At 41.1% G+C, this 22,235-nt stretch overlaps 1 protein-coding gene across 4 annotated transcripts in view; it reads left to right on the forward strand.

Moving 5' to 3' along the window:
• The first annotated feature begins 5,000 nt into the window (after positions 1-5,000).
• Positions 5,001-22,235, forward strand: part of CEP162 (centrosomal protein 162) — a 117,701-nt gene continuing 100,466 nt past the window's right edge. For 2 of the 4 annotated variants that reach the window (XM_043457059.1, XM_043457061.1), the window contains exons 1-5: positions 5,002-5,112; positions 6,967-7,082; positions 15,463-15,574; positions 19,320-19,466; positions 19,795-19,975. In XM_043457059.1, the coding sequence (XP_043312994.1) occupies positions 7,026-7,082; positions 15,463-15,574; positions 19,320-19,466; positions 19,795-19,975 (497 nt within the window). In that variant the 5' untranslated portion in view covers positions 5,002-5,112; positions 6,967-7,025. Of the gene's footprint in view, positions 5,113-5,136; positions 5,201-6,966; positions 7,083-15,462; positions 15,575-19,319; positions 19,467-19,794; positions 19,976-22,235 lie in introns of those variants that run through there. The other 2 variants (XM_043457062.1, XM_043457060.1) reach the window with 2 other exon arrangements.

A 22,235-nucleotide genomic window follows, 5' to 3' on the forward strand; every position in this document is an offset into this window, starting at 1 on the left:
AGGGGCTGGGTTCGACCTATTAGGGGAACTAATCCTGCATGCCTCATGGATCAGCTGGAAAAAAAAAAAAACAAAAAGAGAGAATGATTTTTTCAATGGGCTTTCATCTCTCATAGGGTTTCCCTGGTGGCTCAGATGGTAAAGAATCTGCCTGCAATGCAGGAGACCTGGGTTCGATCCCTGGGTCAGGAAGAACCCCTGGAGAAGGGAATGGCAACCCACTGCAGTAGTCTTGCCTGGAGAATCCCACGGACAGAGAAAAGCCTGTCAGGCCATGGGGTTGCAAAGGGTCGGACATGGCTGAGCAACTAACACTTTCACACTTTCATCCCTCATAGATTTAGTGGCCCTTAGACTTTGATTACCATATACCACGTGTATGTTGAACATATGTGGTAGTTCAGTGGGCATTCCACACCCATACTTCTCACCAGAAAATGTTCCGGAAAGGAAGCAAGAGGCTCACACCTTGGCCAGAGGTGAGGCACTTTCCAGTGGCACCTTCATGAAGCTGGTCAAAGTCAGTGAGAACTGGTTGTAGAAACAGTGACTTCAGTAGAATGCAGGGCCAAGTGAATTTTAGGTGATGTACAAAGTGGTCGCTGATGCACTAGAACCTCTGCAACACACAGATTCACTTTTTCTCTCTATTGACTCCAAATTTGTCACCAAGTCTCCTGCCAGAGGCTAGCCAGCCACAATTTCTGAAAGAGGGTTTGTGGAACTAGCTACAGTCCCTGCTACCGCAGTTGGTCCCCAAAGCTTGATAGTCAATATCTCTCTTCTCTACCACTGATTCTAAATTTCTCTCACCATGGCCAGTATCTCAGCTGACCTAAGGTTGCTTGCCTGGAGTGATCCAGACCTGCTTCCTCTAGGTTTGATTTGCTTTGCCTTCATCAGGGCTTCCCTGGGGGCTCAGATGGTAAAGAATCTGCCTGAATACAGGAGACCAGGTTTCGATCCCTGGGTGGGGAAGTTCCTCTGGAGAAGGGAATGGCAAACCACTCCAGTATTCTTGCCTGGATAATTCCATGTACAGAGAAGCCTGGCGGGCTACAGTCCATAGGGTCACAAAGAATAAGACACAACTGAGCAACTAACAGTTTCACTTCACTTTCACTTTTCCTCAGGGCATAGTTGCTGTAAGTGCAATTCATCATGATCACCTGTCACAAAACATGAGGAAATGCATTAGTCAAGCTGTTGGATATTTTTCCCTGCCTCCATCATATGGCAGTGATTCAAACTCTTTGTGTTAATAAGGGTAGGTTACCCTTGCAAACAGGCTTCCCAGGTGGCACTAGTGGTAAAGAATCTGCCTGCTAATGTAGGAGATGCAAAAGATGCGGGTTTGATCCCTGGGTTGGGAAGATCCCTTGGAGAAGGAAATGGCAATCCATTAGAGTATTCTTCCCTGGAGAATCCCATGGACAGAGGAGCCTGGCAGGCTACAGTCCATGAAGTCGCAAAAAGTCAGACACTGAGCAAAAAAATTCTCTTTTGCTTGATGATCCAGGAGTGAGGAGCCAAATTACTCAAATGAGGAGCCCAGAGTGATCAGGTGATAATTTCTGTGGAACTCTTTTACTTTGACCTCTGGTGGCCCTGATAAATAGTCATAAGGCCCTTTGTGGAAGTGTAGTGAGAATGCTTATAACCAATCTTATTACATTACACATACTTCCTCAAGGGCACTCACCCTCCCTGTGAACCCTTGGTAACGAGATCTATTGAAATTAAATATATCCAGAAACAGGGTGAAGGATCTGGATTTTCCATTGTAATAGCTGACGTTAGTATTCTGTTCACAAGATCTCTTTGTTACATACACACACACACACACACACACACACACACATCAAGTAATCACTTAATCAGCTGTCCACTTAATCTCATCCCTCAAAACACTATGATTTATTAGCTATCGGCACAGATTTCTGCAGGTCAAGGCAACCTCATTGGTATGGCAGAATTCTGCCCATTTCAGTAATTACAGCCATCTTGCCTTTGATAGTTTTGTATTGCTACTGCCACTGAGAAATCTCATAACTCCACTGACCCTGGGGAAACTAGTTCTACAGCAGTATCTCCTGTTAAAAACTCTGACCTGTGGAGGACAGAAATCACCAAGTTCTTTTACACCAATGAATTTCTCCTTGCCTTACTGAAGGGAATGTCCTACTGAGTCCTCCTAAGGAGCAAAGTCAGGTGCTAGGCTCTAGATATCACATAACAAAACTACTCCAACATTCTCATCTCTGTGAGCCTCCTGACATCTTCAATAATACTCTGCCAGAGCAATTTCAGCATCTCTACTTCATCTGCCTATTGGCCATTATCACAATCAGGCTTCAGGGAAACATCTTAGCAGCAAATGACCAGCACCAGCTGTTCTCACTTGCACGCTGAACTCCAAGGCATGAGTGAGTGTTCCCAAGTCCATAAATCCTTATGCAGCCTTATTTTATCCTCCTTATCAGTTCAACATTCCAAAGATCCTCTCCTTCATGTGTTCCCCTGGTTCCTTTCTAGTATGTATAATGGTTTCTGAAAACCATTTTCTCCCAGAGCAAGGATTATATTTCCATGCCCAGATTTTGAGGCTTGACCTGAGTCACTGGCACAGAGATGGTGAACGGTGGCAGGGCTGGATCCTGAAGAGGACAAGTGTCATGTTGTGAGTTGCCTTTCTCACATGAGGGCCCTAACTCAAGATAGCCAATGAGACTGTGCCTTCATTCTCTATTGCACTTGTGCTGAAGAAAATGAGGATCTCCTCAAACGCCCATAGAGGTCCTTGCCATTTATGATGTGCTTTGAATTGATTTTGGCTGACCTGAACCAGTTATTTTCTTTATTTCAAAGAATTCAAAGAAATCAATAAAAATCCAGCCATCCTTATAATTCCCACTGCCACCATACCATTCAAATATAACAGTAAGTATATGAGTCAACTCTCATTTTCCACCTGTACCTATCCCCAACCAACCTCATATGAGAAACGCAGAGCTGTGTTTCAATGGTTATCACCAAACCATTTCCCATTAGCAGTGGAATCTTCAGCGCCATCTGACTGCTGACTTACCCAGCTCCTAAATACCATCCTAATGATCCCCTTTCCAGGGTTAATCGTGATCTATCCATCTTTCCTAATGTTTGCCTGAAAGCAGAACATGAGACACAGCTTTGCATGAGTCACCTATTAATATTCAGAAATGGGTTGCCAAGTAACAGTAGCCATGAACAAAAAGTGACACAGAGAAGGATTGAACGCCAATACAAGAGTGTGCTAACAAGTCGGCCTCTGTGGTGAACAACTGGCTCTGGATCACAGAGGACACTCTGGCAAGTCTTACGAAATGAGTATCAATTCTGTCCAGGGTCAATAAGGAAAATCACTTGTTCATCAGCTCCAATCCCCATTGATCAAGCTTAGACCTATAGAGATTAATTTCCACACACTTCCAAGCTTCAAGTATTGAGTGCTGAGTGGATTCCCTCAAGAGCCAGAGGAGCCCCATGTGATGATCAGAAAGCCAGAGGTCCACACCGCAGGCTCCAGGCAGGCACACAGATGAATTACACCTGTGTGTAGCTAGTGAAAGCCTGACTGGAAGTGGTCCCAGCAGCTGCAGCTAGAGTAAAAAAATGAGGCAAAGGAGATCTGAGGCTAATAGATATCTGTGAATGACTGTGAAGGAGGCCTAATTTGCAAAATGCTTCCTAATAAGGATGGGTGAGAAAGGTTCCTAGAAGAAATGAAGGCTAAATTGAAACCTAAACCCCTAAAGGAGGAGTAGAGGGCAGCAAGAATTGATAAAGAGGAAACAGGTCATTTTCACAGAGAAAGTAGCTTTCTCCATCTCTCAAGGATTGAGGGAGCTTCTAATGTCTTCTAACCACACCCTACTTCTCCTACAAGTTGTGCTTGCAAAGAACTGCAATTGTCCAGTCATAGTCTGTCTGCTCCACTAGATCAAAGACTCCACCAGGGTAGGGATTATAACTGTCTCCACCCACTCAGCACTTGTTAGAAACAAAAATATGGACTTAATTGAATTGTCTTTTAGACTGTAAAGCGGTGAAGTAACCCATGTGCAGCTCCTAGCAACTTAAGTGGTCAATAAAACACCAGCTTCTTAAAATCTCTATCATAATATTCAAATCTTTATCATAGGGCACAGTTCCTGGCATGCACACATTTGTATTACAATAAACAATTGTTGAAAGAAAGTTCAGGCAGGACACGATGAGGTCTTTATGTCTGCCAGCATCAATGCTTTCGATTGATGCTGATTTTTCTTTTTATACCCTAAATACTGTCCTCTGAAACTCCAACGTGCTTTGCTTCTATTTTTTTAGAGGAAGAAATAGAAAAAATAAAGTAAAATTCAGGAAAATAATTGTAAGATGCCGCAATAGAACAGAGGCAAAGAAATAGTGGGAAACCACAGAGATGCTCTGATACACTAATAGGTAGGGCTTGGGATGTGTCTGTGTATTTTCAATTTCTTGTCCACTAGATGGTGGAACAGAGTCCCTGTCCTGAAAACAGAGCTCTTTCCTGAAAACAGAGTTTCATTCACAACGCGCACGCAGGGCGTTGCACATGAAGGAAATCACTCAATATTTTTCAAGGTTTCCTCTTGGAAGGCAAAAGGCTGAAATAACACGGGAAGAGAAGGTTTGGAAGAGATGACAAGCGGCGAGAAACTCTGAAACACTAGGACCGGGGGAGCTAAACTACATTTCCCAGGAAGCCACGGGCGGGCCCGCCACACCGCTCACTCCTGTTCCCGCGCTCACGACCCTGTCGTACATCCACCACCCCAAGGAGCCCACGGAAGGCCGCAGAGTCTCCAATGATGCAGCAGCAGCGGCTCCCACCCGCCAGACCGTCCTGCTGAGCCACGACCACTCTAACCTGCGCTCGCGGAGGCGAGAAGACGCAAGCTGCAGTCCCTCCACGCCCGCAAGCCACGTGACCAGCTTGCATCATGTGACTCCGGAAGGCTGGCGGCTGACGTCCGTTACCCTGGCAACTGGCTGCGCCCCCTTCCACCCCCACCCCTTGGACCTTCCGGGAAAGCGCGGAATTCGGAAGCGAAGGTAGGTGAGGCGTGGATACCTGCTTCCCGCCCGGTTCTGCAGCGTCCAGATTGTGCTCAGACCTGCTTCTTGGGGCCTTGAGTTTCGGGTCAGTCCCCACCTCCGTCCTGACTCCTGCGAGCGCCTTTGTCTTCTCGCGGACGCCAAAGGCGCGTTTCCTGGGGCCGGGTACTCTTAGGGCGGGATCCGCCTTTGACCTAGAATTTGGGGCCAAGACCTTAACCGCCGCCACCCTGAACTGAACCGAAATGCAGAAGAGGAGGAGGAGGAGGTGTTACTGCGCAGGTTGGCCAAAGTGTTGTCCAAGTCTCCACACCTCCCGTCTCTACAAAAGGAAGCTGGGGTCGGAGCTGCTTCAAAGGAGTTAGAGTCCATAAGTTGGCGCAGACGCGCCGTTGGATTCATGAGGGGAGACTGGAGAGAATTTAGCGTTGCACGTCACCATTGCATAGTTTTTGTTGACCTTCCCTCCCTCCGAAGGATGCTTAATTTGTTCTAATTTGTATACTCCACTTTGTTTTAGGTAGATTCTGAGTCTTAATAACTCAGTCCAAAAATTTGCATCTGGAAGCGTCCCCAGTATCAGGAACAGTGTATTTTGCAAAACTTTTAAATATGGATTGATAATTACCTGAATGATAAAACTGCACGAACTCTGCCTTCTCCTTTGCAGAAGGAAAACAGTCTTTTGAATATGCTAGTTTTTAAGTTTTCTTGCGAAGCCCTGGTTTAAGAGTTGTTAATACACACACACACACGCATAGATTTAGGAAATATTGTGGAGACCACTTTCTAATAATTGGATATTAAGAATGAAAATGCAATTCTGAAAAAAAAAAATGCAATTCTGAACTCAAGTATAATGCACACTGTAAAAGCTGCTTGTTAAATCAGTTTTATTAATGAATTAGGACTCTCTCACTCGGTTTACTGGTCAGTGATTGTACTTATATGCGAAATCATAAGAAATACCTGCGCAGGGGCGGGATCACTGGGTCATATGGTAGCTGTAGGAAAGGAGCAAACTAGCCAAAGTGGCGGCGGTCAGGCGCTCTCACCCCACGGTTTGTAAATACATGGTCATGTGAGAGCTGAGGTCACTTATGGCAGTGGGCACGCATGTAACCTGTAGAAGCCCCACCTGAGAAGCCCTTGCCTCTGCCTTGTGGCCGGGGGATGGCTGTGTCTGCGGGCTCAACCACGGCAGAATACCCTGCATCTGCTGTGCCAGTCAGGAGAGACTAAATATGTCTGTAGTTCCTCGGGTTCCTCGAGTTTTCTTCCAGCTGATGGCTGGCGACTTGCCTACCCTGGGTTCAGCAAACGGAACAGTGAGCTATAGCAAGAGAGTAGCTAGATTTTTGGTTCCTTATAAAGAACCTCCATGCTGTGCTCCGTATTGGCCACACCAGTTTGCATTACCACCAGTAATGTAAGAGGGTTCTCGATTCTTCACACCCTCTCTAGCATTTAGTGTTCGGAGACTTTCTAATGATGGCCTTTCTGACTAGTGTGAGGTGATATCTCATTATAGTTTTGATTTGCATTTCTCTAATAATTAGTGATGTTGAGCGCCTTTTCATGGGCTTCTTGGCCATCTGTATGTCTTTGGAGAAATGCCTATTAGGTCTTCTGCCAATCTTTTTTAATTTTCTTCCTTTTTATGTTGACCTGTAAGTGAACACCTGAAACTAACACTGTTTTCTGTACATCTGAAACTAACATAACATTGTAAATTAACTATGTTTCAATACAATTTTTTTTTAAAAGAAATGTCTGAAATTCAAGCCTGCCTGTTTTTTTGACGTGATTACTGATTTCCTTAAAGGATGTTTATTATCTCTTGCCATTTAGTGTTTCCAATGTTGTAAATACTTCAGAATGTTTACTTTGGAAAGTGAAAAGTACTGATAATGGCCCGCTATTCCAAAGAAGAGCTGGATGAAGAGTTTGAACAGTTCATGAAAGAAGTAAGTTTCTATTTTTAGAAGCTGTATTGTAAATATATAAATACGTGCATATTTATAAATATATATAAATATAGCTTTCTCACCAGAAACACATTTCTTCAATTCTCCGTTTCACCTGTAAGATACAGTCAGTCAGTCATCAGGCTCTGTCACCTGTCTCCAGAGTATATCTATCATCCCTCTAGTTCTTTCCCTGTTCACTGCAGCCACCCTAATCCAGGGCACCATTATCTCATTAGGCTACTGGAACAGCTCCTACTTCCTGTCCCAGCATTCCGTCACCACACTGCAGCCAGCATGGTCTGTGACATAAATCAGACTCTGTTCCTCCAATGTAAAACACTATTCCTTCCCATCACGTAGAGAATAAAATCCAGACTGCTTCCTGGGGCTGACAAAGCCCTAGTGCTTTTGGGTATGTCCACCTCACTGAACTTTACACCATTCCTTCCCATTTTCCAGTCATGCCTTTCTCCTCCTCCAGATATGCCAACTCAATTCATGTTAGGAGCTTTGTACTACTAGCTGTTCCCTCTGCCAATACTAGGAGCTTCCCTGGTGACTGAGACGATAAAGAATTTGCCTGCCATGCAGGAGATGTGGGTTCAGTCCCTGGGTGGGGAAGATCCCCTAGAGAAGGGAACGGCAACCCGCTCCAGTATTCTTGCCTAGAGAATCCCATGGACAGAGTATCCTGGCATGACTGACTCACTTTCCATGCCAACAGTGCTCTCTGTTCCTCCGTTCTTTACCTGGGTGGTGAAGATCTCTTCTTAAAAATCCTACCTGGGAGGTATTTTTCCTATTGACCCAGTTAAAGAAAAAGTAGCCATCAGGTTCCTTCCTAGTATACCATGTACTTAATTATCCATGTTGCACTTACAACCATTCATTATTTTACTTCTTTAGCTCTGTTTTCTGACTCCCTTAAGAATGGTCTATGACATAATGGCTGTATTTTTTTAATTGAAGTATAGTTGATGTACAACATTATATTAGTTCAAATAGTGATTCTATTTTCATAGATTATATTCCATTTAGAGTTATAAAATACTGGCTATGTTCCCTGTGCTGTATGATATATCCTTGTAGTTTGTTTTAAACACAGTAGATTGTACCTTTTAATCCCTACCCCAACCCCTATTTTGCCCCTCCTCCTTTCTCTCTTCCCACTGGTAACACTAGTTTGTTCTCTATGTCTGAGAGTTTGGTTTCTGCTTTGTTATATTCTTTCATTTTACTTTTTTTTAGTTTCTACATGGTAGTGATAACAGTACTTGTCAACCCTGGCTTATTCCACTAAGTATAATACCCTCCAGGTCCACTCATCTTGTTTCAAATGACAAAATTTTATTCTTTTTATGGTTGAGTAATATTCCACCATCAGTTCAGTTCAGTCGCTCAGTTGTGTCCCACTCTTCACGACCCCATGAACCACAGCCCGCCAGGCCTCCCTGTCCATCACCAACTCCTGGAGTCCACCCAAACCCATGTCCATTGAGTCGGTGATGCCATCCACCCATCTCATCCTCTGTCGTCCCCTTCTCCTGCCATCAATCTTTCCCAGCATCAGGGTCTTTTCAAATGAGTCAGCTCTTCGCATCAGGTGGCCAAAGTATTGGAGTTTCAGCTTCAGCATCAGTCCTTCCAATGAACACCCAGGACTGATCTCCTTTAGGATGGACATATATATGTATATACCACACCTTCTTTATCCATTCATCTGTTGATTAATACTTAAGTTGCTTCCATATCTTTGGTAGTGTAAATAATGCTGCTATGAAAAATTGGGATCCGTTTATCTTTTGAATGAGTGTTTTTGTCGTAGGAGATATATCCAGGAGTGGAATCACTATATCATATACTTCTGTTTTTAGTCTTTTGAGGACCCTGCATACTGTTTCCATGGTACCTCCACCAATGTACATTCCCACTAATGGTGTATGTGGATTCTCCTTGCTCTACACCCTCACCAGCATTTGCTATTTGTAGCTATTCTGATAGGCTTCACAGGTGGCTCAGTGGGAAAGAATCCACCTGGCAATGCAGGAGACCTGGGTTTGTTTCCTAAGTCAGGAAGATCGCTGGAGGAGGAAATGGCAACCCAGTCCAGTATTCTTGCCTGGAGAATCCCTTGGACAGAGGAGCCTGATAGGCTCCAGGGGTTGCAAAGAGTCAGACACGACTGAGCATGCGCAGAGCCGTTCTGACAGGTGTGAGGTGACAGCTCTTGGGAGTTTTGATTTGCGTTTCCCTGATTAGCAACATTGAGCATCTTTTCATGTGCCTGTTAGCCATGGGTATATCTTGTGCCCATTTTTTAATCAGATTGAGGGGGGGCTGCTCTATTTTTGATATTGAGTTACATGAGCTGTTGATATATTTTGAATATTTCCCCTTTATTGAGCATATGACATGTGATTGTTTTTTCCTATCCTGTAGGTTCTTTTCGTTTTGTCAATGGTTTCCTTTACTGTGCAAAAGCTTTCAAGTTTGATTAGGTCCCATTTGTTTATTTTTGCTTCTGATTCCTTTGCCTTAGGAGATAGACCCCAAAAAATAACTGCTATGATTTATAACAAAGTGTTCTGTCTATGTTTTCTTCTAGGAGCTTTATGGTTTCAGGTTTTACGCTAGGTCTTTAATCCATTTTGAGGTTTTTTGTATATGATGTGAGAACTGTTGTTTTACATGGAGCTATTCAGTTTTTCCAGCACCACTTACTTCAGTAAGAGACTTTTTTCCATTGTATATTCTTTTTTCCTTTGTTGTAGATTCATTGACCATAAATGCATGGGTTTATTCTGGGCTCTCTATTCTGTTCTATTGATGGATGTGTCATTTTTCTGCCAATACCACAGTGTTGTGATTACCGGAGCTTTCTAGTATAGTCTGAGGTCAGAGAACTTAATACCTCCAGCTTCATTCTTTTTTCTCAAGATTACTTTGGCTATTCAGGGCCTTTAATTGTTCCATATAAATTTTAGGATTATTCTAGTTCTGTGAAAAATGTCATACATGTTTTGATAGGTATACGTTAAGTCTGTAGCTTGCTTTGGGTGGTATGTACATTTAATAATAATCTTCCAGTCCATGAACATGAGCTAGCTTGCCATTTCATTGTATCACAGTCAGTTTCCTTTATCAGTATTTTATAGTTTTCAGACTGTAGCTTTCATGGACTTGCCAGGTGGCTCAGTAGTAAAGAACCCCCTCTAATGTAAGAGACAGGGGTTCGATCCCTGGTTCAGGAAGATGCCCTGGAGAAGAAAATGGCAACCCCCTTGAGTATTCTCGCCTGGGAAATCCCATCAACAGAGGAGCCCGGTGGGTTACAGTCCAGGGAATGGAGTCAGACACGGCTTAGCGACTAAACCACAGGCACGTTTTTCACCTTCTTGGTTAAGTTTATTCCTACGTATTTTTTTCTTTTTGATGTGATTTTTGTCACACATAGGGACTGTTTTTGTCCGTTTATATCTGTTAACATTTGCTTTATATATTTGTTGTAGTTATGTCATGTCTGACTCTTTTATGACCCCATGGCCTGTAAAGCACCAGGCTCCTCTGTCCATGGGATTTCCCAGGCAAGAATACTGGAGTGGGTTACCATTTCCCTCTCCAGGGGATCTTCCTGACCAAGGGATCAAACCCAAGTCTCTTGCATTACAGGTGGGTTCTTTACTACTGAGCCACTATATTAGGTGCATATATTTTAATGAACGTTGTATCCTCTTCTTGTGTTGATCCCTTTATCATTATACAATGCCCTGGGTCTTTGTTATAGACTTTGGTATAAAGTCTATTTTGTCTGATATGAGTATTGCTACCCCTGCTTTCTCGTTGTTTCCATTTCTGTGAAATAACTTCTTGCAACCTCTCACTTTGTTTTTGTGTGTCTTTATTTCTGAAGTGAGTCTCTTCTAAGCAACCTATAGATGGCTTATTTTGGTTGATGTTGTCCAATCAGCCACCCTCTGTCTTTTGGAGCATTTAGTCCATTGACATTTCAAGCAACGGATTTGTTCTTGTTGCCATTTTATTGCTCATTTTGGGTTTTGTACTACTACGTTTTTTTCTCCTTTATGTCTCTTCCTTGTAGTTTGATGATTTTCTTTAGTGATATGCTTGTGTTCCTTTCTCTGTGGTGTTTGTGTGTCCATTGTAAGTTCACACACATTCTAAAAGATCTGTATTTTTTCCTCCCCTGTCCAGTATTTTGTGTTTTTGTGTTTTGTGCCATATTTTATCCCTTACCTGTTTATTGTAGTTATGTTGATGATACAATTTTTCTTTTCAGTCTTTGTGATAATTTATAAGTGGTTGGTTCACAGCCTTTACTATATATTTGTCTTAATTAGTAAGATTTTTCCTTTCCTATATATACGTGCTTGCTTCTTATAGCATTTTCTTTTCCACTGAGAGAAGACTCTTCAACATTTCTTTTAGGATCAGTTTAGTATTGATGAACTCTTCTAGTCTTTGCTTGTCTGAGAAGTTCTTCATCTGTTCTTTAGTTCCAAATGATAATCCTGCTGGGTAGAGTATCCTAGGTTTTAGTTTTTTCCTTTTTAGCATTTTAAATATATCACGTCTTTCTCTTCTGGCCTGCAGAGTTTCTGCAGAAAAATCATCTGATCGCTGGGTGAGGGGAGGAGTGGTGGTTTGCTTGTATCTGAGCCTTTGTTGTTCTGTTGTTGCCTTTTAGAATAATCTCTTCCACTTCTAACATTTTAATAACTCTTCAGTTACGATATGTCTTGGTGAGGGTCTATCTGGATTCATTTTGTTCAGGACTCTCCACACCTCCTGTACCTGGATATCTGTTTACTTCTTCAGGTTCAGGAAATTTTCAGCCATAATTTCATCAAATAGATTTTCAACTTCTTTCTCTCTGACTTCTTCACCTGGGACCCCTATAATATGAATATTGGTATACCTGATGATGTCTCAGGTCCCATAAATTGTTTTTATTTTTTAAATTTGCTTTTCTTTTTCCTGTTTGATTATTCTGTCCTCTAAATTCTGCTGTTAATTCGTTCTAGTGTGTTTTTCATTATAGTTGCATTCTTCAGATCTGATTGGTTCTTTTATATTTTCTACTTTTTTGTCAAAATTCTCACTGTGTTCCTCTATTCTTTCTTCTAATTTAATTAACATTCTTATTACTAATGCTTTGAACTCTTATCTGGTAAATTGTTTATCTCTGTTTGATTAGTTTTTGTTCTTTGGTTTGAAGCAAATGCCTCTGTGTTCTCATTCTGTGTAACCTCCATCTCTCTGAGATTAGGTGAAGCAGTCACCTGTCCCCGTCTTGAAGGGGTGTCCCTTTGTGGGAGCGTCCCCTATACAGTCTGTGTGCCCTGTGGCCTTGATGGGAGGGCTGGGTCTGACATACGCAGGAGTCCTGTCTTTCTCCAGGGTGTGCTGACAGCCATCATTTTTGTAGGCAATGGGACTAGAGATGAAGGTGCTCCAGCCAGAGCCAGCTGTCCGCCAGGGTGGCTTCTCTGCCCAGTGACAGACACCGCCCTGTGAGGGTGGGAGCAGCTCCCGAGTTGCTGGGGCAGAAACCCTGGGGGTCGGGTCCCAGCCGGCTCTGTCCCCTGCGTGTACACTTGCCTCTCCAGTGTTGGCGTCTTTCCCCAGAGAGGAGCAGAACTGGAGCAGGCAGGGCTGGACTAGGGCGCTGGCTGGTTCCAGAGTGGTTACAGGACGGCAGCCAGCCTTCCTGCGGTGTCGGTCTGCTTCCTCCACCTTGTTCGGGAGTGAGCAAGTGTGTGCACACTCCTCACGGGCAGAGTTTGGATTTCTCACAGCCGTGCCTTCACTGGCTTTCTCACCAGCTAAGGGGACTCATGTTCCCAGTGTCAGAGCCCAGGGCTGCTTCCCCAAACGTGTAGTTCTAGGCACTGACTCCCCAGGGTGGGTCTCTGAGCCTTTTAATCCGCTTCCTTTTCTGTATCCCTTCCCTGGAGAACAGGTCCTGACCTGATCTCTTTTCTTCTCTTCCTGCCCAGGTTCATATGGCTCTTCTTTTTTTTTTTCATATGGCTCTTCTTGTAGCTCCTGCCACTTAACACTTCAGGGCTCATCCACGTTGTCATATCCGTTAGTGCCTCGTTTATAGCTGAATAATACTGCATTGTGTGGATTGACCGCATTTTGTTTACCTACTTATCAACTGATGGACATTTGAGTTCTTTATACTTTTTGGCAATTATCAATAATGCTGCTGTGACAATTGTGTATAACTTTTGTGGGTATGTGTTTTCATTTCTCTTGTGTATATACCAGAGGGTGGGAAATGCCGGGTCATGTGGTTTAACCTCAACATTTAACCTTTTGAGGAACTGCCAGACTGTTTTCTAGGTGGCTGCACCATTTTACTCTCTCATCAGCACTTTATTAGTAGTTTTAGGCTTCCAGTTTCTCCACATCCTCCTCATCACTGTTGTTAACTGGGGAACCAGCTTCTTTGTTTCGTTTTTTATGATCGTAACTAGAAAGCAATGTGGAAGATTGTCGAAAGTGAGAACACCTTCTGTGGATTAGACAGTGCCTGCCTGGGCATTCTTCATTTCTTTTATGATCTTTGCCACAACCCTGCAAGGTCGGTGTTACCTGGCCCGTTTTCTAGATGTATAAACAAAACTTACTTATTTTGAAGTTAAAATTTGAACTCAGATCTCTCTGGTTCCAAAAACCTGCAGTCTTTTCATGCTCTTCCATAGCCATGAATTTAGGAGGAAAAGACTGAATCTGAGGCAGGTTATCAGAGTTGGGTAAACAGGGAGAGACAGAAAGAGAGAAATGGAACATTTCAGGGTGACAGTGAAGTTTAAGGGTGAGTGGAAAGTGATCCAGTGAAAATTCAGATGGAGTAAAGAATATTCTTTCTTTCCCTCTCCCCCGTCTTCCTCCCTGGTGTTCAGGAAAGAATGAGTTCTTTTTGAACATTTTTAAATGGTGTTCTTACAAGTCCTTGGAGTAGAGTTGTTTGCTCGGCAGGTGGAAATGTGTGTGTAATCATCTCAAAAGTTTAGAAAGTCCTTGTATTGCCCTAGTTGGGGGACCATACAGTGTCTTTGAAAGTGGACAGGTGTCAGTCAGGGAAAGCCAGTTTTGAACCCCAGCTCTGTTATCACTTACTGACAGTAGCAACCTGGGAAAGTTGCGTAACTTCTCTGCATTTACTTCCCTGTCAGCAAATCTCTGCTGGATTGTTTGAAGAGTGAGGTAGCCTGGGTATAGGTCCTGACATAGAGCAGGCCAGTCATTAATAAAAGTTAGTTTCTTCTCCAGGAAAAGTGTGTTAAAAGTGAGGGTAAAAAGGACCCAGAGCTGAGTTCTGGGTAAGTTTCGCATTAACAAAAGAGCAGAAGAGCCGAGAGCTAGCAGAGTTGGTTAGGAAAGGTCACAGAGATGAGGTGTAGCCTGGAGGAGGTGGTCTGTGAACTCCAAGAGGGTTCCAGGAAGTGAGAGCTGGGCATGTGTCCAGTCCTGTGGTCTGTCAGGGACACAGCTGGCGGTGGCTCTTTATCTGTGGATTTTTGGAGGCCTTTGGTGACTGAGGAGAGTTGTTTTGGATGGGTACCAGACTTTAAGGAGTTTAGCAATGACCTTGAGAAGTTAGAATATATATTAAAAAAAAGTGATGGGTAGAGTGAAAGGGAGATGTAGGACTAAGGACCTCTGCTTCTTTCTTTTGTTTGTTTTGTTTGCTTTTTAATTTGTTGTTTAGTCTGACTCTTTTGTGATCCCATGTACTGTAGCCTGCCAGGCTCCTTTGTCCAGGGAATTTTCCAGGCTTGAATACTGAAGTGGGTTGCCATTTCCTTCTTCAGGGGATCTTCCCGACCCAGGGATCAAACCCGCGTCTCTTGCATTGGCAGGGGGATTCTTTACCGCTGAACCACCTGGGAAGTCCTTTTCTAGTTAGAGGAGACTTGAGTGTTCATTCTTTTATCCTACGATTATGCCAGGTGCTGTGCTTGGCCCCGGGGATGCAGCAGTGAGCAGGTTTAGTGACCTGAGGGAAGGAGGGATGGGAAGTTGGGGAGGGAATGAGATGGCAATGCAGTAGGATCACCTGGTAGAGTGGAGGGAGTGAGAAGAAGGGTGGTTTTGACTGTAGGGTCTTCATTTTCTGAGAGAGAGATACTGGCTGAGAGTAAGGGAGGTAGATTGGATTTAGAGTAGGAGTTTATGATTGTAGTAAGATTTGGACCTAAAGGGTAGAAAAGGAGAAATAAAATTTTTTCACTAAAGTTTATTAATCATTGTGACAAGCACTAATTGTCAGGATCTAAGAGAAACATTTTCAGTGATAAATCTGGGATTCTTGAATATAAAATTCAGTAGCTTATATCTGATTTAGCTTTCAGATGATTCTTTTGAAAATTCAAATAAAACACCTAGACAACCTAAAGAAGCCAAGAAGAAAGATACAGTGCCATGGTGGATAACTGAAGATGAATTTGAAAGTGGTGGTAAATACTGCTCATTTTAAATTGTTTGACCACAAGGGGGCAGACAAGACTTTTGATTCTGGATTTTCTTACTGTGCTGTTTAAGTTGGCCAAAAAGTTCATTTGGTTTTTTAAGTAAAACTGAAAGACACATTTTTCATTTTCAACAAGAACTTTATTGAACAACATATTCACCATTTTTTTCCTCTACCTTCTGCCATTTTTCAGAAAACTTTGTAATTCCATCTTCCCCAGACTATCTTTTTGAGCAAAGAATTGTTCCAGGTGCCTTTTACAGCCTTCCAGGGAATTGAAATTTTTTCCATTAAGAGAATTTTGTAAAGACCAAAGTAAATGGGCATCCAAAAGTACAGTGTCTGGTAAATACAGCGGATGAATCAAAACTTCCCAGCTAAGCTGTAACAGTTTTTGCCTGGTCATTGAAGAAACTTGTATTATCTTGATGGAAGATCGTGTGGTTTATATTGACTAATTCTGGACGCTTTTTGTCAAGTGCTACCTTTAGTTAGTCTAACTGGGAGCAGTACTTGTTGGAATTAATTGTTTCTTTTTCCAGAAGGAGCTCATAATAGAGGGCTTCCTTCCATCCCTACCATATATACAACATCACCTTCTTTGGATGAAGACCAGTCTTGTGTGGTTGGTGGTGGTTCATTTCACTTGCCCCACAATCTCTTTGGTTCCGCATTATTGTACAGTATCCGCTTTTCATCACCCATCACAATTTATTTTAAAAAGCACCGTTTTTGTTACGTTTCAGTAGAGAATTGCATGTGGAAATACAGTCAAGAAAGTTTTTTTTGCTTAACTTATGTGGCACCCAAAGTGATTAACGTAACCAAACTGGTGCAAAGGATTTTCAGTGCTTGACTTAGATATTTTAAGTATGTCAGCTGTCTCCCGCATGGTATAACATTTATTCTCAATTAATTTCTCGATTTGATCACTATCAACTTCAGCTGGGCTCCTTGACCATGTAGCATCGTCAAGTGAGAAAACTCCTGCACAGAACTTCATAGACCACTTTTGACAAGTTTGATCAGTCACGACACCTTCCCCATTCACTGCACAAATCTTTATGTTTCAGTAGCATTTTTACCTTTCTTGAAATAATAAAGTATGATACACTGAATATGTTGCTTTTTTTCCATCTTCAGTATTAAAATGGATATGCGGCAATTCACCAGTTTTGGTAAGGTTTTTTTATTTTTTAAATGCACCCTGGTATGCCAGCCGTCACAGTATAATCTAACAAAATTTTTTCTAATGACGTTAAAGACAACTAAGCGCTACTAGAGCCATTTTTTGGAAAAAGTCAAATGAACCTTTTGGCCAACTCAATATATAAGGAAAATAATACTAATAGTGAATTTTAAGCTTGCATTGATTCTCATGTTATATAACTTTATATTTGCTATATAATTGAGAATCTGTATTTCTGCATTTTCAGATTATTTTACATTCAAATAATTTATAATTACTTAGTTTTAGATGGTGAATAATATAGGTATATTTATATGTTATGTTTAATGGTAAATTGATTTAAGGTGATTTAATAAGATACTCTGACAATGTGTTGATGTCATTGGATTTCGAAGATTTTAATAGACCTGTTGATTTTGGTATCACTGTCTGTTAATAACAGTAAAAAAAAAAAAACAAATACCATTGTCTTAATGGTAAAGAACTCATTGATCCTGTCTACCACATGCATATACCTCTCTCAGAACCTTCCCTAGTCACATTTTTACAATGGAAAAATTACTCTCTTGCCTGTTTCCTTCATTATAGCTAGTATATGTGATACTGCTGAATTCATAAGGATCCCCAGGCTACCTCTGTTAAGTACCTGTGATAACAGAATCTGTGGATCTTTAAGCACTATTTTATGAACTGATAGGATTTCTATAGTTCTTCTTTTTCCTTGTACTCCTTGACCCTCAACAGTAAATAATAAATGTATTTAATAAGGAAATGTTACAATTTAATAGTCATTTCCCTGTTCTTTTTAACACTTTACAGTAAGGAATTGCCTTATTGAAAAATTCAGTGTATTTTTTCATAAATCTATAAATTATGCACAGTGCTAAAGTTTATATATGAAGAATTTTTTGTTTTAGAATCTTTCCCCATATTGGTGCTTGAAGAGGATATTATATGATTAAGTACTATTGAAATAGTTGACAAAAATTTGAGACTAATTAGCTTTAAAATTAGCTTTAAAATCTCTCTCCTAGAAAGTAGTGAATTAGAGTTGGGGTGTGCAAACTTATGCAAACTCACCCTAAACGAAAGAATGAGTCCTAGACCAACACTTAGTGTAACCTGATTAAAGAGACTAAATTTTTCTTAAAAGAATGTATCAGTCAGTGGATTTGATTAGTAAGGGATGCAAAGGATACTTAGGAAGGAAACTTTGACAATGTCCATTTAAACACAAGGGAGAAAGTTTCTCTACCCAAGAGCATAACCTGGTCCCTCGTCCATTCACAAGCATTTACTGAGATTGTATTGCCTTCTGAGTATTTGGCACTAGTATACAAAGACAAAATATGATTCCTGCCAGCAAGAATGTAGAAGCTTCTAAGGGAGAACTGAACCACCCCTCTTGAGAGGAATGCATTTCTTAAAGAGACACTATTAAACATCAACATTGAACCAATTCTACCTTATAATTTTGCTTTTTCTTTAAATTGCCATTAAGACAAAATGTTCTGCAGAGAAGGTGAAACTATCTTTCTACTGGTTATACTCTTCATTATAAATAGCTGAATCAGATCTTGGTTTTGGTTGTATTAGTCTCTTGTGAGGTGGGTTAGTGTGGGTCACATCCCTGAGTCCAGCTTCAGAGCCCCGCTGAGACCCCTGGACAGATGCCTCGACAGCGCTCCAACCTTGGTATGCGTATTTTCATGTGAAATCTGATTTTCTCTGTGTTAAAGCTATTATTGGACCCATTAAAACCATTATTCACACAGAGCCATAAAATTTGATTCTGAACCCTTTCCAGTAGGACACTAAATAGGAAATTGAAGTCAGAGTTTGTTAACTTATTTTGATAAGGCTTTCTTCTAAGCAAAAGTGGTGTTTTTCTAATCTCAATCTTTATATCATACATTATAGTTATTTTTTCCATATATCAGTTTTTTGCAACAATTATGTACTGCTGGGATAAAGAAAGTTTGATATTGTATAACTTTTACAGTGTTTTCTAATGCTTTTAGAATGACGAGCAAAATCCTTTCCCCAGCCTATGAAGATGAGCATGGTCTGACCATTGACTCCTGCCTTAGGGTTACTTCCTCCAGACTACCCTCACTGACCTTTTTGTATCCTTGCGTGTGGCCTGCCCTCCCATTTTTGACCCTTGGACCTCCTTGTTCCCCAGCCTGGAGTTGTCTCCCTTCCTTCCTTCACGTAAGGCAGGAGATATCTTTCAAGTGGCATGGTTTATGTATTAAGTACTTGTGCTTCAGAATAATTAATTTTTAAAGTCTTGATGCAAATTTTTAAAATATTCCATTGGGTAAGATTCACACAATCAAATAGAATTTTAATTTTCCTTTTGTGAATTTTTCGTCTGGTGAATTTTTATTTCACGTAGCAGATTTAGCTACTGTCTCCTAGTATAACTCATATAATAGCATAACAAATCCAAGCTAATTTAACAGTATTACTATGTTGACATAGTGGTCAAAATAATTCTCTTAATGTAAATATCCAACTATATTAAATCCCATCCCAGGACCGTTTGGGACAAATGTAAGCTATTTGAAAACAAAGAAGACTTCTCAGCCTGTTATGGAAACAGAAGAGGAGTCTGCTGAAAGGATTCAGTTTCTTAAGAGCAGTGGAACCTCTATCTTGAGTATTGACAGTTTAGAAGCCAATGGTAAGAATTGTGGGGGATATAAGTTGACAGATTATGATGCTTATAGTCAGAATTTTTAGAAAAATTAACTCTTAGCTCTCTTGGAGCCTCCTTAACTGAAGTGTATAGACAGATTTAATATCTTCCCTGAAGGTTTAGAATTACACCTCTGGAGAATCCACATAACCTTATGTATTATGAACATAAATCTATGTTTGGTGGTAAGAGAGTAGGTAAAATGTTATAGATTTTTTTTAAGTTTTGCTATATAATTTCAATAAATGCAACATTAAAATTAATTTCTTCAAATTGTATTTGTTAATGAAATATATTTGTGCTTTCTATTTAGAGATAGTTTCTGAGCTTAATCATAGTGTTCTCGGTTTGGGACTGGACACGTTAGAAGAACAAGAGGAAAAAGAACAATTTTTTGCCAGGCTTGAGAAAGGCTTAACATCGTCCATTGATTATTCAAGGTTAAATAAGGAATTGGATTCTAATGACTCCATACATTTTAAAGCTTTACACAGGTAATGTAAATACAATATAAACAAATCATTAAATAATTTTTGTGTCTTTCTATATTTTTATAAAGCTAGTATATGCGTGTAATTAAAGGGGTAAATATAACAGGCAAAATTTAAATCTTATTTTTAATTCTATTTTCTGTTCATTATTTTGATCAGGGTGTGTGTGTTTATGAGTGTGTAGAACATGATTGGTATGTATATCGACTGGAATATATTTGTATTTGAGTCTCTAGATATCTAAAATTTCATGCATGATATATTTTTGAGGTGAACAACATATTGCTAAGTAGACCTAACCAGGAAGATAATTTATTAAGTCGTCTTCTACGGATAAAGTGAGTCAAGGTAGCTATTAGAAGCTCAGTGGATGGACTTCCTTGGTGGTCCAGTAGTTAAGACTCCATGCTTCCAATTGCAGGGGACACAGGTTTGATCCCTGGTTGGGAAGCTAAGATCCTGCATGCTGTGTGGTGCAGCCAAAACCTTTAAAAATAAAATAAGATAGGAACAAACAGGGAAAGAGGAACCAGGGAGCAAAGACAGATCTACCTTTGTGTCCTACCTTTGTGTATGGTTCACCGTAAAGATTATCAGGAAACCTCATTTATCCTGGAAATTCTACTAGTTTACTTAGCTGGTGCCTTGTGTATGCCATAGACCTTTGGCATTCTCGAGATTTGTGTGACCTGATATCTTTAATATCCTCAGTTTTAAGTGTTCCGTTTAATTTTGAAAATTATAAATAGAAGTCAGATTACAAGTTTAAGATTTTAAGAACACCAAACTACAATTAAATTAAGGGTTAGGAAACGCATACCCTCTGGTCATTAGAGTGCCTGGTCTCCTCGGGATGCTTGGTTTCTTAGAGACAGTGGACAAAGCTGTGACTGTCGTGAGCTATGTAGAGTCTGAGATTTTTACCCTACATGCAAACCAGACTGTGGTTTATGGATGCTGACAATTGACAAGGGTTCTTAGGTCAGGCACAAAATGACTTTCTCTTGACAAAAGCAGGACCCAAGCGCCGTGTTGATCTGCCTCAGTTTCCCTGTCCCACAAGGTTCATGGGGTCCATGATGGCTGTCCACCCATGTAGTAGGTTGCTTTACAGCACAGGGTCACTGAGCTTGGGGACTTGATTGCTTTTTTAATAGGTAGAAACAAGCCTGTTTTGAGGGCAGAAACATTGCCTGTCTTTTGGAGTTGATCACTGCAACTCTTGAGAAATGACCTAGGAAGGAGGGTCTGTGCCTTATGTTCTTGGCTTACCCAGCAAGAACTTGCAGGGACCGTAATGGCCCGTGGTGATGGCCGTCTTAACAGTGACAGCACAGAATAAGCATACACAGGTTTGCTGGCCACAAGTTCTTGTCCCTTTGGAGTATTTCTTAATGTTTCCTTGTTTTTAGCAGTGTTCCTAGAGATCTCTTCAAGATAGACTAGAGATCTCTTCAAGTAAATTAAAGATACCAAGGGAACATTTCATGCAAAGATAGGCACATGCAAAGATAAAGGACAGAAATGGTATGGACCTAACATAAGCAGAAGATACTAAGAAGATTTGGCAAGAATACACAGAAGAACTATACAAAAAAATCTTCATGACCCAGATAACCATGATGGTGTGATCTCTCACCTAGAGCCAGAATCCTGGAATGAAAAGTCATGTGGGCCTTAGGAAGCATCTCTACGAACAAAGCTAGTAAAAGTGATGGAATTCCAGTTGAGCTATTTCAAATCCTAAAAGATGATGCTGTGAAAGTGCTGCTCTCAATATGCCAGCAAATTTGGAAAATACAGCAGTGGCCATAGAACTGGAAAGGTCAGTTTTCATTCCAGTCCCAAAGAAAGGCAATGCCAAAGAATGCTCAAACTACTGCACAATTGCACTCATCTCACACGCTAGCAAAGTAATGCTCAAAATTCTCCAAGCCAGGCTTCAGCAATATGTGAACCGTGAACTTCCAGGTGTTCAAGTTAGATTTAGAAAAGGCAGAGGAACCAGAGATCAAATTGCCAACATCTGCTGGATCACCGAAAAAGCAAGAGAGTTCCAGAAAAACATCTATTTCTGCTTTATTGACTGTGCCAAGGCCTTTGACTGTGTGGATCACAATAAACTGTGGAAAATTCTAAAAGAGATGGGAATACCAGACCACCTGACATGCCTCTTGAGAAACCTGTATGCAGGTCAGGAACCAACAGTTAGAACTGGACATGGAACAACAGACTGGTTTCAAATAGGAAAAGGAGTACGTCA

This window comes from Cervus canadensis, chromosome 33, assembly GCF_019320065.1.
Source record: "Cervus canadensis isolate Bull #8, Minnesota chromosome 33, ASM1932006v1, whole genome shotgun sequence".
Classification (NCBI taxonomy): domain Eukaryota; kingdom Metazoa; phylum Chordata; class Mammalia; order Artiodactyla; family Cervidae; genus Cervus; species Cervus canadensis.